This window comes from Capra hircus, chromosome 18 (genome assembly GCF_001704415.2).
Source record: "Capra hircus breed San Clemente chromosome 18, ASM170441v1, whole genome shotgun sequence".
Classification (NCBI taxonomy): Eukaryota; Metazoa; Chordata; class Mammalia; order Artiodactyla; family Bovidae; genus Capra; species Capra hircus.
Genome location: NC_030825.1, coordinates 47,589,738 through 47,606,004, shown reverse-complemented (window position 1 = coordinate 47,606,004; position 16,267 = coordinate 47,589,738). Strand labels below are relative to the sequence as shown.

At 52.0% G+C, this 16,267-nt stretch overlaps 1 protein-coding gene across 1 annotated transcript in view; it reads right to left on the bottom strand.

The window, feature by feature from the left end:
* WDR62 (WD repeat domain 62) overlaps positions 1–16,267 on the bottom strand; it is a 51,270-nt gene that overhangs the window by 3,576 nt on the left and 31,427 nt on the right. The window contains exons 14-29 of the mRNA XM_005692514.3: positions 13,131–13,198; positions 12,928–13,049; positions 12,118–12,193; positions 10,722–10,833; positions 10,419–10,482; positions 9,588–9,713; positions 7,913–8,046; positions 5,633–5,685; positions 4,216–4,434; positions 2,266–2,393; positions 1,865–1,968; positions 1,401–1,508; positions 995–1,129; positions 504–618; positions 281–407; positions 147–198 (exon numbers count right to left, since the gene is read on the bottom strand). Of these exons, the coding sequence (XP_005692571.3) occupies positions 147–198; positions 281–407; positions 504–618; positions 995–1,129; positions 1,401–1,508; positions 1,865–1,968; positions 2,266–2,393; positions 4,216–4,434; positions 5,633–5,685; positions 7,913–8,046; positions 9,588–9,713; positions 10,419–10,482; positions 10,722–10,833; positions 12,118–12,193; positions 12,928–13,049; positions 13,131–13,198 (1,743 nt within the window). The remainder of the gene's footprint in view (positions 1–146; positions 199–280; positions 408–503; positions 619–994; positions 1,130–1,400; positions 1,509–1,864; positions 1,969–2,265; positions 2,394–4,215; positions 4,435–5,632; positions 5,686–7,912; positions 8,047–9,587; positions 9,714–10,418; positions 10,483–10,721; positions 10,834–12,117; positions 12,194–12,927; positions 13,050–13,130; positions 13,199–16,267) is intronic.

Here is a 16,267-nt window from a genome sequence, read left to right as displayed (position 1 = left end):
AGTGACTTGCTCTCACAGTCCAGCTCAGGGCTGACAGACAGGGGCCCCCGCCCGGCGTGGCTGCATGGTCCGAGTGGCCCCTGGCCATCCCCACCATGGCTCAGTGAGCCACACAGGGCTTTCCACCGGGAGATGGGGACACTCACACAGTGGGGCCCACACCTCCAGCGTCTCCTCAGCCTTTCCTCCAGGGACAACCTACAAACACAGCCCTGCAGTGAGGACAAGGCCTCCCGGCTCCCAAGCCCCGTGTCTCGAGGGAGGTGGCCCCAGTACTCACGTTGGTCCTGACTGGGGAGGTGGAGCCAGCGCCCACTCTTGGGGGCTCGCCCTGGAGGTCCGTGAGTCTGACCTCTGAGGACTTCACGAGGTGCCGGGGAAGTCGGGAAGGGAAGGCGTGGGGAAACCTGTTAGGTAAACAGGTGGCAGTGGCTGCCCTCAGGGTGCTCAGGGGCACACAGCCCCGCCCTGCCGGGAGAGTTCACTAATTCACCCGCTCCTACCTGGATGTCTTCTGAAGGCGGGAGAGGAACTGGGCTGAGATGCTCAGTCGGGGGTTGAAGAAGTCATCCTCGGTCTCAGGGGCTTTCAGGTCTCTCAGGGATCCGAGGAAGAGCTCTAGGGCAAGATGCCAAGGGAGCCCTCAGAAACCCTCCAGCCAGCCAGCCCTGGGCCCAGGCAGACCCCACAGACCAGCAGACAGATCCTCAGAGACCCTCAACAACAGATAATATGGGGCTTTCCTGCCGGTCCAGGAAAGATCCCACATGATGCAACTGAGACCCGATGCAGTCAAAAATAAAAAGCAGACAACACACACCTTGGGAGCGAATCGAGCTGGCAGAGGACACCGTGCTGCTCAGTCCCTAACTAAAATGCATGCCCTCCAACCACTCTCGCCAGCCCTGCCAGGGAAAGCCGCACCCTGGGGACGTCCACACTGAGCCCAGTCCTAGGTGCGCCCAGGCAGGTGTCAGAGAGGGGCAGGGCTTACCCTCAGGGTGGGCATCAGTAAGCGTCTCGAAGTGGTGGCGGAGGAACTTCTCTTGCTCAGGGGTCTGGGGCAGGGAGCTGTTGGATATGCCTGGCACCTCGGGCCTGGGCAACTCTCCTGCAGTCCCTGGGCATCCTGGGCAGAGGGCGTGGGCAGGGGAGAAACGTCAACACCATGAGTCATGGAAGACGCCCTGAGAGAGCCACCAGCCGTTTAACGATGGAGGAAGCTGGACTCGCCCATCACACACCCTATGGCCACCAGGTGGAGAAGGCGGGGCTAATGGCTGTCTTCTAGGGGAGGGAATTGGGGGTGCAGGACTGATGTATGGCCAGTGGTTATATATTACAGCCATCACTCAGCCAGGCCCACGCACCGCCCTTTTCTGCATGTGGCCGCTGCTTACCTGGTATGGGGGGCATTGTGTCAAACTGAGGTTCTGGGTCTGGCTGTGGAGGAGAGGAATGGATGGTGGCGAAGCTGCACTCCAAGTCAGCCTCTGACTCCCCCGAGTCTGGAAGAGAGTGGCTAGGGTCAGGGGCCCAAAGCTGGGCCCTGACTGGGTGAGTCAGGTAAGGAGGCTACAAGTTTCTGGGCTTCAGTTCCATCATCTGAAGAAGGGGGACTATAGGACCCATGCCCTATTTTATGGACCAGCAAGGCTACACTTCAAGAGAGATGCAGAGCTGGGCTCCCACTGGTGGGCAGCTGGGCTCCAGAAGTCTAGGGTGAAGACAGCAGGGATGATGTCTGTCTCTATGACAGACTCTGAGCTTCAGGAAGACTGGGTCATAGTCACCATCAGTGCCCAGAAAGGGGTCTGGCCAGATGAAGAGATGACTGCAAGGTGCCCTGCTGGTGCTCACTCACCCTCAGGTGGACTCCGGTCCTTCGAGCCGATTGAGGGGACCGGGAGGAAGGGGTTCCCTTGCTGGTCTCCGCGCGCCTCCACTACCTCCTCCGCACAGTACTCACTGCATGCCGGGGGTGAGGGATGGGTAGGGAGAGGGGAAAATGACACACTGGTTAGTAAACACCTGGCCCCTGCCCAGAAGCCCTGGACATCTGCACCTGCTCCTGCTGGGAGCACAGCCTCGCCTCTCCTGCCAGCACCAAAGGCGGCCTCCATGCACCTCCTCTTGGAACCAGGGAAACAGGTTGCAGCCTCAGCCCTCTGCCTCCCTCCCTCAGGCCCACTGGGAGAGCGGAGCGCAGTTCTTCCAGGGTGTGCCTACTAGTCGAGGCTTCCTCTCTCCAACTAAGGAACTCACCTGTCCCTCCCTGTGACTGTCACCTCTGTCTCTGGGGGGCAGGTGATGAGCTCGCTGGCCTCAGAAGACTCTCGCTGTGGGGGTGACAAGGAAGGGTGCCCGCAGCCATCCTCCTGGGGACTCTCGGACTGTGGGTGAAGACAGCGCAGCCTCAGAGGCAGCTGTGATCCCCGGGCGCATGTCAGCTGCAAGGCCTGCCACCCACACCGGTGGCGACGGGAAGGATGGCAGGCCTCACTGTCAGATGCTCCCTGTGAGGCAAGACCTGGGCGGGGCCGTACTGAGCTTGTACTGAGCTTGCTTTCTGCTGCTCCTCCATTTCATCTGCCCCTTTACAGATAAGGAATAGGTATGGCTCCCCACGTGTAAGAGTCTATTCATATGAAGTTCAAGAACAGGCAAACCAATCCATGGGGACAGAGGTCAGCATGCTGGTTACTTCACTGAGGGTACTGACTACACGGGCAGAGGGGTCCTCCAAGATCAAGAGGCAGAAAATGCTCTACATACTTTGACTTAGGGGGTGGATACCTAAGTGTGTATACAGGTATTCAGCAAACTGTGGTTTTATGACCTGTGCACCTAATTGTACTTATATTATGCCACATAAGAAAACTTACGTTGCTGTTAAGTTGCTAAGTCGGGTCCGACTCTTTGTGACCCTATGGACCACAGCCCACCAAGCTCCTCTGTCCCTCACTATCTCCTGGAGCTTGCTCAAACTCACGTCTATTAAGTCAGTGATGCTATCTAACCATTTCTTCCTCTGCTGCCCCCATCTTTCCTCCTGCCCTCAATCTTTCCCAGAATCAGGGTCTTTTCCAATGATTTGGCTCTTTGTATCCGGTGGCCAAAGTACTGAAGCTTTAGCTTTAGGATCAGAAAACTTACATAAGAAAACTTGTATCAAAAAAGAATTTTGTTTGGAAAATAATAAAATAAGATCTAAAGATGTGTTAGCACCTTTTTGGGCCCAGACTCTGTTTATGGCCCTGGATAACTGTAAAAACCCTCTGAGGGCTTCTTTTTTTAATGACCATTTTTAACTTTTTTTAAAAAATTATTTTTTGGTCTTGTCCCACAGTATGTGAGATCTTAGTTCCCTGATCAGGGATCAAACCTGTGGCCCCTGCTTTGGAAGTGTGGAGTCTTTTTTAAGATATTGTTTTGTTTTTATTTATTTGGCTGTGCTGGGTCTTTGCTGCAGTGTGAGAGATCCTTAGTTGCAACATGTGGGATTTAGTTCCCTGACCAGGGATTGAACCCTTATCCCTTGCATTGTGAGCCTGAAAGGCATCTTAGCCACTTGACCACCACAGAAGTCCCTTGAAGTGTAGAATCTTAACCACTGGACCACCAGGAAAGTCCCTATGACCATTTTAAAAAATGACTTTTTGATATCCTTTTTCTTGGTCATCTTTTTTTTTTGTCTTGTTTGAAATGATCGTATTTTTAAAAACCAAAGACCAGAGAATTGAGAATCAAGCCTTGCTGCAAGTTACATAGCCAGGAGTGGGTAGGCCCAGGGCACCACCTGCTCAAACGCCCTCCACTCAGGTACAGGCCTGCTCTTGGGCCCAAGCTCTGACCCCCAAGTGAGCGCCTCCCTGACTCTTGGTCTGCTCCGGACGTTTCCCTGTGCACCAGGCCCAGGGCTCATCCACCTGCTCACTGCTATCTCGTTACCCTCTCACATCCTTGGAGTGGCATCTGCCTGCTAAGTTGCTTCAGTCTTGTCTGACTCTTCGTAATCCTATGGACTACAGCCCACCAGGCTCCTCTGTCCAAGGGATTCTCCAGGCAAGAATACTGGAGAGGGTTGCCATGCCTTTCTCCTAGAGTGGGATGGTCAACCTTATTTTCAAAATGCACGCGCGCTGAGGCCCAAGGTCCTTGACTGGTGGTCGTGGTATGTGTGCTATGGGTGGGGCTGGGGCCAGCAGTCCATACCTCGCTCAGCAGGCCTGCCAGTCTCTGTGACTCCATCGCATCCAGGACGGAATCCTCCAGGCTCTCGGGCTTCATGGGGGTGAAGTAGCAGTCCAGGTCCCTGGCATCCAGGATGGTCTTAAGAGGCTCCTGGTCAGCCCGCTCTGCCCAGCGGCCATGCGGCTGGTAGCTGCGCTTGGCATGGAAGGCTGTGCTGTCTGCTGTGTCGTCATCTCCTAGCTGAGGGGACAAGGGGACGCTCAGGCAGCTGGCCAAGTGCTCGCTAATTCCAGTGAGGGTGAGGAACACTGCACAGACCCTCTTCCAGCCTTGTGGCTTTAAACCTCACTCAGAAACAACTTGCAGGTATCTGTCTAAAGCAGAACCTTGCTATTTTTTTTTTTTGCCATATCACGTGGCTTGTGGGATTTTAGTTCCCTGACCAGGGATTGAACCTGCACCCCCTGCAGTGGTGGCACAGGAGTCTTAACCACTGGACTGCTCAGGAAGTCCCGAACCTAGCTCTAAACTTCAGAAGTCCTTATGCAACTGCTCCCCATCTCCACATAGATGTTTAGCAATCTTTCAAAGCAAACATGTTGAAGACAACGGACCCTTCCCTCTAAACCAACTCAACCTAAAGTCTATCTCAGTGATTCTTCCCAGCTACTCAGGCCCCAAACCTTCAGGTCCTCCTTCTTCCTCTTATTCTGTCCCTCACACTTCACATTTCTGCAACTCTGCCACTCAGACACACCCAAGATACGTACACTTCTCTTCTCTGCCGCTTCCCTGATCCTGCTTACCACTGCCTCCTACTAAGACTTGCTTGGCAGACAGTGGAAGGGTGGGTGCTTGAGAACCTGGGCTCTGGAGCCAGCCTTCTAGGGTCAATCCCACCTTCTCTAATTCCTAGCTGTGTGACCCTGGGGAAGTTACTTAACCGCTTTGGGCCTCAGTTTCCTATCGGTGAAATAACAGGGGATATGAAAAGCCCAGACATCAATGATGATTAAATAATACATATAAAAGACTCAACAGAACCTGTACAGAGCAAGTGTGCTGTGAATAATTGTTATTGTTGTTTTAGTCGCTAGGTTGTGTCTAACTCTTTGTGAGCCCATGGACTGTAACCCACCAGGCTCTTCTGTCCATGGGATTTCCCAGGCAAGACTACTGGAGTAGGTTACCATTTCCCTCTCCAGGGGATTTCCCGACCCAGGGATCAAACCCGTGTCTCCTGCCTTGGCAGGTGGTTTCTTTACTGCTGAGGCATCAGGCTAGGCATACAGTAAATACCTGTGGCATGAATGAAGGGCTGTCTAATCAGAGACTGAAACCATGATAAGGATTCTCCGTGGAAAGTAAAGACATGAAGGGGGAAAGGGCACCTGTACTTTGTTAGCCTCTAAGCGTCCCGCTCCCCGGGCAGACTCACCAGCCGCTTCGCCCAGAGCGGCAGCTTGCCGTTGGTCAGCAGGCACTGAGGATCTGAAGAGACACAGAACATCCATGAAAACAGAATACACAAGTCAAGAGACCACAACATAAAGAGGCAGCTCTCCAGAGACCACACAGGAAACGACACATCCAAAGATGGCTGGCCTCACTAGCTGTCGGGGAAAGGCACATTTGTTTTAAAGAGTTCTGTTTTGATGAGGACCATTTTTAAAGTCTTTACTGAATTTGTTAACAATATTGCTTCTGCTGTCTATGTTCAGTTTCTTTTTGGATGTGAGGCACGTGGGATCTTAAGTCCCCAACCAAGGATCAAATCCACATTCCCTGCCTTGGGACACGAAGTCTTCACCACTGGACCACCGGGGAAGTCTTATGGGAAATGTAGATTTAAACAATGGGATATATTTTCCCCATGCACACTAAATCGCTTCAGTGGTGTCCAACTTTTTGTGACCCTATGGACCATACTCCTCTGTCTGTGGGATTCTCCAGGCAAGAATACTGGAGTGGGTTGCCATTTCCTCCTCCAGGGGATCTTCCTGACACAGGGATCGAACCCGCATCTCTTACGTCTCCTACATTGGCAGGCAGGTTCTTTACCACTAGCTTAAGATTGACCAAAATTAAAAGGTTTCAAACTATCAAGCATTGGCAAAAGTATGAGGAAATAGCGGGCTTAATACTGACTGCTGGCTGGGGCCGTCACTGGATTTGGAGGGCCCTTGGGGATATCTTTTAAAATAAGAAGTGTATTAATCCTGGGATCCAGCAGCACCTGTCCTTGAACTTCGTCCTAGAGAAACACCCTCACACATGGCCAAGGAGGTGGCATTGGGTGGGGGTGGGTGGTCAGCACAGCCTCATTCACAACAGTGTAAAGTCAGAAAACACCCAAATGGGGGAGAAGGCTCAAGAGGGGCTATATGTATACATATAGCTGATTCACAGTGTTGTACAGCAGAAACTAACACAATGTTGTAAAGTAATTATACTCCAACTAAAAAATAAGAGTAAATAAATAAAGCTTTAAAAGAAAAAAGAAAATATCTCGGTGAGAGAAAAAAAAGATACAGAAGAATATCTGCAGTCTAATATAATTTGTAGACATAGATACTCCCTGTGTATATTATGTATATTAATGTTCAGAAAAAGGCCTGAAAGGATCCACACCAAAATCCTAAGAGTGGCCACCTTGGAAGAGACATTGGACTGGATGTGAGGGTGGTGACAAAGAGAATGAGCTTACTCTCTCGTTTTTTCCCCAGGTTGAATTCTCACATGGCTGCTGCCTACCAATCAGCCATCCAGGGGGGCCCTGACTGTTTCCTCCCTGTTGGCAGAGCCCACCAGCTTCACTAACAGCACATAGGCTAGCCACCATTCCCAACTTCTCTCACAGCTGGAGCTATCATGGCCAACATGACTGGCAAGAAGTCTGCAGGGGCTTCTGGGAAAGAAGAAGCCCCATAAAGGCGATTCCAGGAGGGAATGTCCTCTTCGATCATGTCTCTGATGGCTGGAACTTCAGCAGCCATCTTGCAACACGAGGGCTGAAGCCAAGGCAATATGCAAGGAGGCAGGAATTCATGGAGGGCCTGGTCTCTCATAAACTCGCTGAGCCACTTCTCTCCCTTCTCCCTGAACACGAGAATCTGGTTTGTCTTCTGGCTAACATCATCCTGTTTTTCCCCTGGGACAGCCCCTTACACTCACCCCTGGCCTTTGATCACATGGTTCAAGTGGAGCTGACTAAAGCCTCTGCCCTCAGTGATGACCACACGACTCAGGGCTGGCCAATCACAGTGGCTGGATCAGAAACGGGCTGGTGACTTATAGCAGGAACATAAGTCATGAGCAGAGGACTCCAAACTGTTGGGGAAGAGGTGCTTTCTTCTCTACAGTGTTATAACCTTGAGTTGCCAGGGATACTCTGCCCCTTTAACAGGGAGAGTCTGCCTGAGAGCAAAGTCAACACAGAGAAAAGCAGAGGCAAGAGATGGAGAAACATCTATTTTTTAACGTCACCTGACTACCAGGATCCAGCCAGGCCTGAACCCATACTCTCAAAGTTTCCATTACAGGAACCAATAAATCCTCTTTCTAAATTAAGCCAGTGAGAGTCTAGTTGCTATGACCCTGAAAGAGTCCTGACTGATGTGATTATTGAGTTTCAATATGTGTCAGGCTGTGAAAGTAGTGGCCAAAACCCAGCAATGATCCCTCTGCTGAGAGTTCAAAATAGGGCCCCTTTCCCAACCTGGATCCAAGCTCTCCTTGGATGGGGTCTTCAGCAACTCTTCAGATTCACATTCTTCCTCCAGCTCATCCTCCGTCTGCTCTCCAGGGCTCAGGGAGCAAATCTCACTAGGCACGGATGCATATATCTCCTGTCTGAAGACAAGAAAAAGGATGGCAGGAGAGAAACACAAGTAAATGGGGTGGGGAGAGGGGACCTGCCTAGGGCTGGGTCCGTAAGAACACACTCTTGGCTTCTGGTCAACACAGGGCTGGGAGATCTCACCTGCTACAACCCCTCTGCTAGAAACATACTGTCACAATAAATGACATGTAACAAAGGCTGGCCTGGAGAAGGAAATGGCAACCCACGCCAGTATTCTTGCCAGGAAAATTCCATGGACAGAGGAGACTGGCGGGTTACAGTCCATGGGGTCGCAAAAGAGTTGGACATGACTTAGCAACTAGAAACAACAAAGGTTGGGCTCAAAAAATAAGACAAACTCTTCAAGGCCCACAGCAATGGAATAGAAAGCAAAGCAGATGGTAGGGCATGAGTCCTGAGCTGCTGGCTCCTGTTCCAAAAAGCAGGGTTAGCAATGAGGGCCGAAGAGCTGTCCACTCCCTTGGTGCCTAGATCTGCACCACCTCAAGATGACTGCAGAAAGTGAGGCTCTGTCAGGCCTGGTTCCCAGGGGGAGGCAAAGGCAAAGCCTCAAGACAGAGAGAAAGGGCTTCCCTGGTGGTCCAGTGGTTAAGAATCCACCTGCCAATGCAGGGGACAGGGATTCCAGTCTGGGAAGATCCCCTATGCTGTGGGGCAACTAAGCCTGTGCACCACCAACTACTGAAACCCACACACCTAGAGCCTGTGCCCGGCAACAGGAGATGCCACTGCAATGAAAAGCCGTGTGCACCGCAAGGAAGAGCATCCCCAGTTCACCACAACTAGAGAAAGCCCGTGTGCAACAATGAAGACCCAGAGCAGCCAAAAATAAGTAAATAAATAAATAAAAAGAAAGAGAGAGAGACAGGGACAGCTCCAGGGACAGGAGAGAAGAAAATTTAACACCTCCCACTCCAAGCGAAACTTCCAAACCAAAATCCCAAATCAAAGACCAGAATAGGAATTCACTCCAAATAAAACTGGTCTTGGAACTTAAAGACGTAAGAAATAGGTTTAGGAAACTCAGGGGTATAAGTGAAAGAACAACTTCCATTTAAAGATTAAGAAGACATCTCTGCTCTCCTGGACCCTTCCCTGACCTCCTCCCTCTGCACCAAGGGCTGGGTCGGGGGCCTCCTCTAGTCCCCACAGCCCTGAGGGCTCCGCACCAGAGTGCTCACAGGCTCTCCTAGCACTTGTGCTTTTACACTTCAAAGCCCTCCTCATGTGTGTTACTGTAACTTTGTATTCAAAGTCCATTTCCCAGAGAATACATGCAAAAATATAGCTGATTCACTTCCACTATATAACAGAAGCTAACGCAACATGGTAAAACAACTATACCCCAATAAATGAAAACAAAAACCAACACCCCACAAAGTTCATCTCCTCTTCGAGGCCCTGAGAGCACAACGGGCAGGGTCTGGGGCCTGGGGCTGTCCGGGCCCTGCCTGTGTCCGCAGCCTCATTCCCCACGGGGGCCGGGGCAAGAAGACAGCCCTCTGGTGAATGGATAGGAGGCTGCCAGGACCTGGGGTGGCCGCTCCATGTGCCATCCTTCGTGTTCTGCTGCTGCTGCTCCCCGTGGTCGATCTCCAGCAAGTGCTGCTTCATGCAGTTGGTGATCTCAGGGCCCAGGTGCCAGATGAAGACACAGCTGCAGAGGCCAAGGAGAGATGTGGAAGGAGGAGGAACGGTGAATACAGAAGTCATCTAACCCACCTGCGTCACCATAGCCAAGCCCCTACTCCCTGGCCTGGAAAATAGCTCCCATCAGCTCAGCGCAGGTCTACACCCTGGTGGGGTCCAGGGCCCCGTAGTAAACCAAGGCTGCTCTGAAGACCTCAAGACCCACAGAAGACATCCGTGAGAGAGGGTAATAAATTGAACAGAGTGACAAAAGGGACGCCCTAGGACACCAACCAGGTGCTAAGGAACTGACACATGTCATCTCATTTGACTCTCACCTATGATTCTCAAGGTGGACGCGGTCATCTCTCTCTCTTTTTTTGGCCCCACCATGCAGCATGCAGGATATTAGTTCTCTGAATAGGGATCGAACCCCCTGCCCCCTGCCATGGAAGCTTGAAGTCTTAACCACTGGACCACCAGGGAAGTCTCAGGCTCATCTCTCTCTTACAGAGGTTCAGAAAGGGGAAATGACCTGCTCAGGGTCACAAGTAAGCAGATCTAGATTTGAACTCAGGGCTTGGCACACTGTCTGGCGAGAGTAAGCTGGCACGCTCAGAGTTCCAGCTGTGGGCACCAGGCTCTAGTGTCTGAGCCCTGGCTCTCCCCATAGGATAGGTCTCACCCTCTCCCAGGGGGAGGCCCTGCCGGACAGCCTCCAGGCCTTTCCCACCTGTCTCCGGACACGGTGATCAAGTGACGGCAATCATAGGTGAACTTCATGCCGGTGACAATTTCTGCAAGTAGAGCAGAGAAGCTGCATTGGTCTTTTTCACTTATTTATTTGACTGCTCTGGGTCTTCGCTGCAGCATGTGGGATCTAGCTCCCCAACCAGGGATCGAACCCAGGCCCTCAGCATTGGGAACAGGGAGTCTTAACTACTGGACCACCAAGGAAGTCCTGCACTGGCCTTCTGAGCTAGAAGGCTGAGTGAGGGCAGGTGGGAAGGGGTCCCAGGCAGAGGGGCACACCCACCTGAATGGCCAAACATCTTGGCAACACACTCGCCTGAGTAGAAGTCAATCACTGAGATGCTTTTGTCAGAGCAGCTCGTGGCCAGGAAGGTGCCGGAGGGGTCCACGTGGACCTGCCGAGAAGAGCGCCCACGTGACACTGGAGTGGCCTCCTTCTTCCCAGAGGCTGGCGTCTCAATATCACAGCCCCACTGACCAAGGACCCCCTTGTGCTGGGTGCTAGGTACGTGGACTCATCCCAAGTTAGCCTCACGACACACCCCATGGTAGGTAGAAGCTCCTGTCCCCATTTCACAGGTAAAGAAATTAACAACCACCACAATGGTACTAATGGCGGCCAGGCCCTGTGCTAAGTACTGTTTGTATGTGGATTTATTTCCCCCACAGACCCCTGTGGTAGAGGCTTAAAAAAAAAAATTTTTTTTTAATCCTAATTAAATTTGTTACAATATTGCTTCTATTTTATGTTTTGGTTTTTTGGCCCTGAGACGTGTAGGATCTTAGCTCTCTAACCAGGGACTGAACCTACCCCCTGCACTGGAAGGCGAAGTCTTAGCTTTTGGACCTCTGGAGAGGTTCCTATAGAGGCTATTTTTATTTGCATTTTAGAGATGATGAAATAGGATTGAGAGGAGATGACATTTACCCAAGGTCACAGACAGCCCGAGGCAGAACTTTAAGAGGATCTGACTCTGGATATAATAACTCCCCTAGTCCAGAGACTCTTGAGAAGGTTCCCACCTCATTCTGGATAACACAGGCCGGGGGGAAATTTGAAGAGGGACCCCAGACCTCTCTGATTTTTCCCACCACACTCTATTGCCACTCTATTGCCACTTAAATGTCCTCACTTGGGGAAAGTGAAAGAAAGTGGCTCAGTTGTGTCTGACTCTTTACGACCCCATGGACTATAGAGTCCATGGTATTCTCCAGGCCAGAATACTGGAGTGGGTAGCCGTTCCCTTCTCCAGGGGATCTTCCCAACCCAGGGATCGAACCCAGGTCTCCTGCATTGCAGGAGGATTCTTTACCAGCTGAGCCACCAGGGAAACCCAAGAATACTGGAGTGGGTAGCCTATCCCTTCTCCAACGGATCTTCCCAACCCAGAAATCAAAGCAGGGTCTCCTGTATTGCAGGCAGATTATTTACCAGCTGAGCTACCAGGGCCACCCCCACTTGGGGAAGGATTCAGTAAATAAATGTAGAGCTGCTGGGGCCACTCCTGGCTCCTAAGCATCCTTAGTCAGCCAGGCCTGAGTGGATGCTGGCCAGCATGTGATCCATTGATCCCATGCCAAGGAGGACCCATATTTCAGATGGCTCCACAGGGCAGGAAATAGCCAGGGGTGTGTGTGTGTGTCTGGCGGTGGCTGCAGCCAGGGCCCCAGTTCCTCACCTTCAGCAGGGACCCCTCGTCACCCTGGGAGCCCTTGTAGCACTTCTTCTGCTTCCCGTTCACGGTGTTGTAGACTCTGGAAGGGGAGGGCAGGAGTGGCTAACGCGGCCCCACCCACACCCCTTCTTGTTCCAACCTTGCCTGCTGCCCTCCTCTCCCTGGGAAGCCCCCAGTACCTCTTTTCCTCCGCTGCTGAGATTGAAACCTTGTATCAGGGAATGGGACCCTGTCTCAGGCTGAGGTCACGGAGGTTATGTCTGGCACCCAATTTTGAGTAAGCAAATGTAGGAGATGGAGAATCTCTTAGGACATGCTCATTCCTCCATATCCTTCCCAGTCTAAGCTCAGATATCCCTTCCTGTGAGCCCTGCTTGAGCCCCAGGTGGGATGGATGTCCTCCCAGGGTCCCCCAAAGCCTTTGGGCTCTCCTCATCCCGGCCCTGACCACTCCATGCTGTCACTATCTGTCTGTCCTCCCCTGCACTCCACGGAGGCAGGGCTAGGGACTCCCTCTCTCTTCCCCGCAGACAGGTACTCAAGAAACGAGGGTGAATGGTTTATGAGCCATGCCAGCACCTCTTGGTTACCCCATGCAGGCTCCTGAGAGCCAGGGAACCCACTGTTGACCTGGAGACAAGGCCTGGGTGAGCCCAGCTCCTAAGAAACACCCACTGGGTCCCTCCACTCCACCCAGCTTCTCAGGGACTGATGGGCAGGGGAGGAAAACTCATGAGAAGACAGACCCACAAAGGCCCTGCCCAGAGACCAGCCAAGGCCAGGCCAACTGAGCCGCCGAGGGCAGCTCCTCACCTCACATTGCGGTCCTGGCAGGCCACGGCCACGTACTTCTGGGTAATGTCGATGTCCATGTCATACAAGGTAGTCTTCTCAGCTACGTGGTGGGTACGGACAAAGTGCAGTCCATCCGAGGCCTGGCAAGGCAGATGGGGTTTTCAGAGGACACCCCCGAGGAGCCCCCACATCCAGCCCCCAAGGAGGCCACCCCACTCTACCCGCTGGGCACTGCGGAAGTAGATGCTCTTGTCGGCGCCACAGCTGATCATCTGGATGTCTCTGTTGCCTGGAGGAGGAGGCCATCATGAGGTAGGGCTGGGCCCTTCTGAGCCCGACTAGGGCTAGGGATCCTAGCTAGGGAACCCTACTATAAGGGAACTCTGCTGGGCATCACAGAGGGCTTCCTGGAGGAGGTGACAGGAGTGCTGGCAGGTGGGAGGACTCTGTAAGCTGTGAGCCATGTGCATGAAGGTGTACGGACGGTGCAGTGGGCAAGGCAGGCCTCTGCAGAGCAAGAGCATACAGGGAAACAGGCCAGGGTATAGCAGGGGCACCAGGCTTAATCTGGGATTCGGAAAAGTGACTCAAGCCACAGAGTGGAGACGTGACTGAAGCAGGCAGCAAGAGGAGACAGGCAGACTGCCGGGAGGCTCATGCCATCAAGAATGATCAGAAGGACTTCCCCGGTGGTCCAGTGGGTAATAATCTGCCTGCCAATGCAGGGGACATGGATTTGATCCCTGGTCCAGGAAGATTTCACATGCAACTAAGCCCATCCGCCACAACTACTGATGCCAGTGCGTCACAACTAACGATGCCCATGCACTCTAGAGCCCGTGCCCCGCACCAAGGGAAGCCACCACACTAAGAAGGCTGTGTGTCACAGGGAAGAGTAGCCACCAATTGCTGCAACTAGAGAAAGCCCGCATAGCAATGAAGACCCAGCTCAGCCACAAATAATAATATAAAAAAGAATGATCAGAATATCCGTACAGGGACTCCCTTGGCGGTCCAGTGGTTAGGACTCCACGTTTCCACTGCAGGGGACTTGGGTTCAGTCCCTGGTCAGGGAACTAAGATCTCACAAGCCGTGTGGCACAGCCAAAAAAGAAAAAAATCCACATAGATCCCAGGCCAAGCCCTATGCCACTTAAGCCTCCCCCTCCTGACTGTCACCAGCCACATTTTTGCAAATGTGAACCCAGGGGCTCAGAGTTACACAGTCCTTGTCCCAGGGTGCAGAGAGTCAGGACCAGGCCAGGGCTGATCCAGGCATCCTCTGGTTATTACACACTGTGCTCGGAAGCCAAGCTTTCTCTTCCAAGCCTCAGCTTCCTGTCTGTTCAATGAGCCTGTGTCAGCCACTGCCCCGTGGAGTGGCACTGAAGCCCCTGGGACAGTGGCTGCCACCTGGTAGGTACTATCGATGTTCTTGCTTTTAGGCTTCTCTCTTTATAGAAGAGGAATAATCAGAGCACAACTACCTCACAGAGTTGTGGTGATGATGAAAAGACAGAACGAATATAAAACATGTAGAGCCTTGGTACAATGGATGCTGCTCCTTCGTGACAGGACATTTGCAAGCTCCCAGGCCTGACATTACAAGCTAAGATGTTACTCAAGTGGGAGTCACTGGTCTTAGACGGGAGAGAGCCCTGTGTGTGGGAGGAACCCAGAGAGGGCCTGGAAGTTACTGGTAATGTTTTGCTTCCTAAACTGGGGTGGAGACTCCACGTGTTTAGCAAGATTAGGACCAGGATCAATCAGAACAATCTCTAGCTAAAAACAAGGGGTGTGTCTAGTTCAGGCCTACCGACTTTGAACTTTGATGTGGATATTCATTGTATTATGCTGTAAACTATTCACAGATTTTCTGTTCACTTTTTGGAATATATGATTCAAAGAAGAGAGTTCAAAGACTGACATTCTTTAGCTGGGTAGCTTCAGAAAGTTTCCGGTTGGCTGGTGCCCAGTTAATACAAATCATCAATGTTTCGAGCACAAAGCCCAGGTGAGCCAGCTCAGCCAGAGCAGGGCTCACAGGAGCTGGGTTTAGGATGCCCATCCTCTCACACCGCCTGGGGCTTTAACAGAGGTCCACACTGTCAGAAGGACCGACTCGTGGGTCACCCTCTTGGCTAGTTGTCACCTCTCTTGGATTTAGACCATTCATTAAAGTTAAGGTCACTGCTGGGCACAGCACAAGGTTTACTGATCTATTCTACCTACCTCTCCCCTGTGGAATGGGATGGTCTAAACAGTTTTTTTAAGGCTGTCTGAGAAAGTTGAGCTGATCAGCATTTGTTAGGTCCTTACAAAGAGATGCAGGTTTGATCCCTGGGTCAGGAAGATTCCCTGGAATAGGAAATGGCAACCCACTCCATTATACTTGCCTGGAAAATTCCAGGGACAGAGGAGCCTGGCAGGTTATAGTCCATGGGGTCGCAAAGAGCTCGACATGACTGAGCGACTGTACATACACACACACACACACACACACACACACACATCACAACACAGCAAACACTGTTAACCTCTTTTTGCTCAGCTCCCACCCACCTTAGACAGAGACAGGGCAGAAAGTGGGGAAGACCAAGGGATACATTCTCAGCCACAAGATTATATGTACAAAACTCTTCCTAGTCAAGAACATGGAGCACAGGGATGTATTCTCTCCATAGATGGATTCTTCTTGAATATAGTTTTGAATATGTTTTGGGTTCTGATCATTTAAACTCCTACAAGGGCCTGCTTCCCCTCCTCTTGGAATCCCTTAGGGCCAGGGATCTCCAAACTGAATCTTTGCAGTCTTGGAGGGATCCCTTCAATTGCCTGTTTGAGTGAGGGCTTTGAAGGAAGACAGCCTTCTGCAAAATACTCGCTGTGTGACTCTGGCTGTCAAGCGGGGTAACTGCTGGGACAGCACAAGGGTCATCACCCAGCACAGAATTAGCCTCCAGTAATTGTCACTGTCACCCATTTTTCTGCCAAGGTCCCCAGCACCCATCCCATCCTGGATTGGCATTCTGACTTCCTTTTGGGGCACTCGCCTAATGTCAGTGCTCCTGGATCAGAGGTGAAGGCGGGTGGGAGCTAGAGAAACGGGAGTCAGACCCAGCCTAAGAGGATACTCCAAAGCTCTGGCACCAATAATTGTCCTGGAAAGGGGTGGCGCCTCAAGTCAGCACCAGGAAAGTCAGCTCTCAATTTCTGCCAAAGTGATACGAAGAGGGGAAGTGTCTTTCCAGCAGCATGGGAACGACTGAGACCCTGTCCACCCCAGAGAGGCACAGCTGACAGAGGGAGACAGTCTGGATAACTTAAAAAAATTCAGCCTTTGGGGGACTTCCCTGGT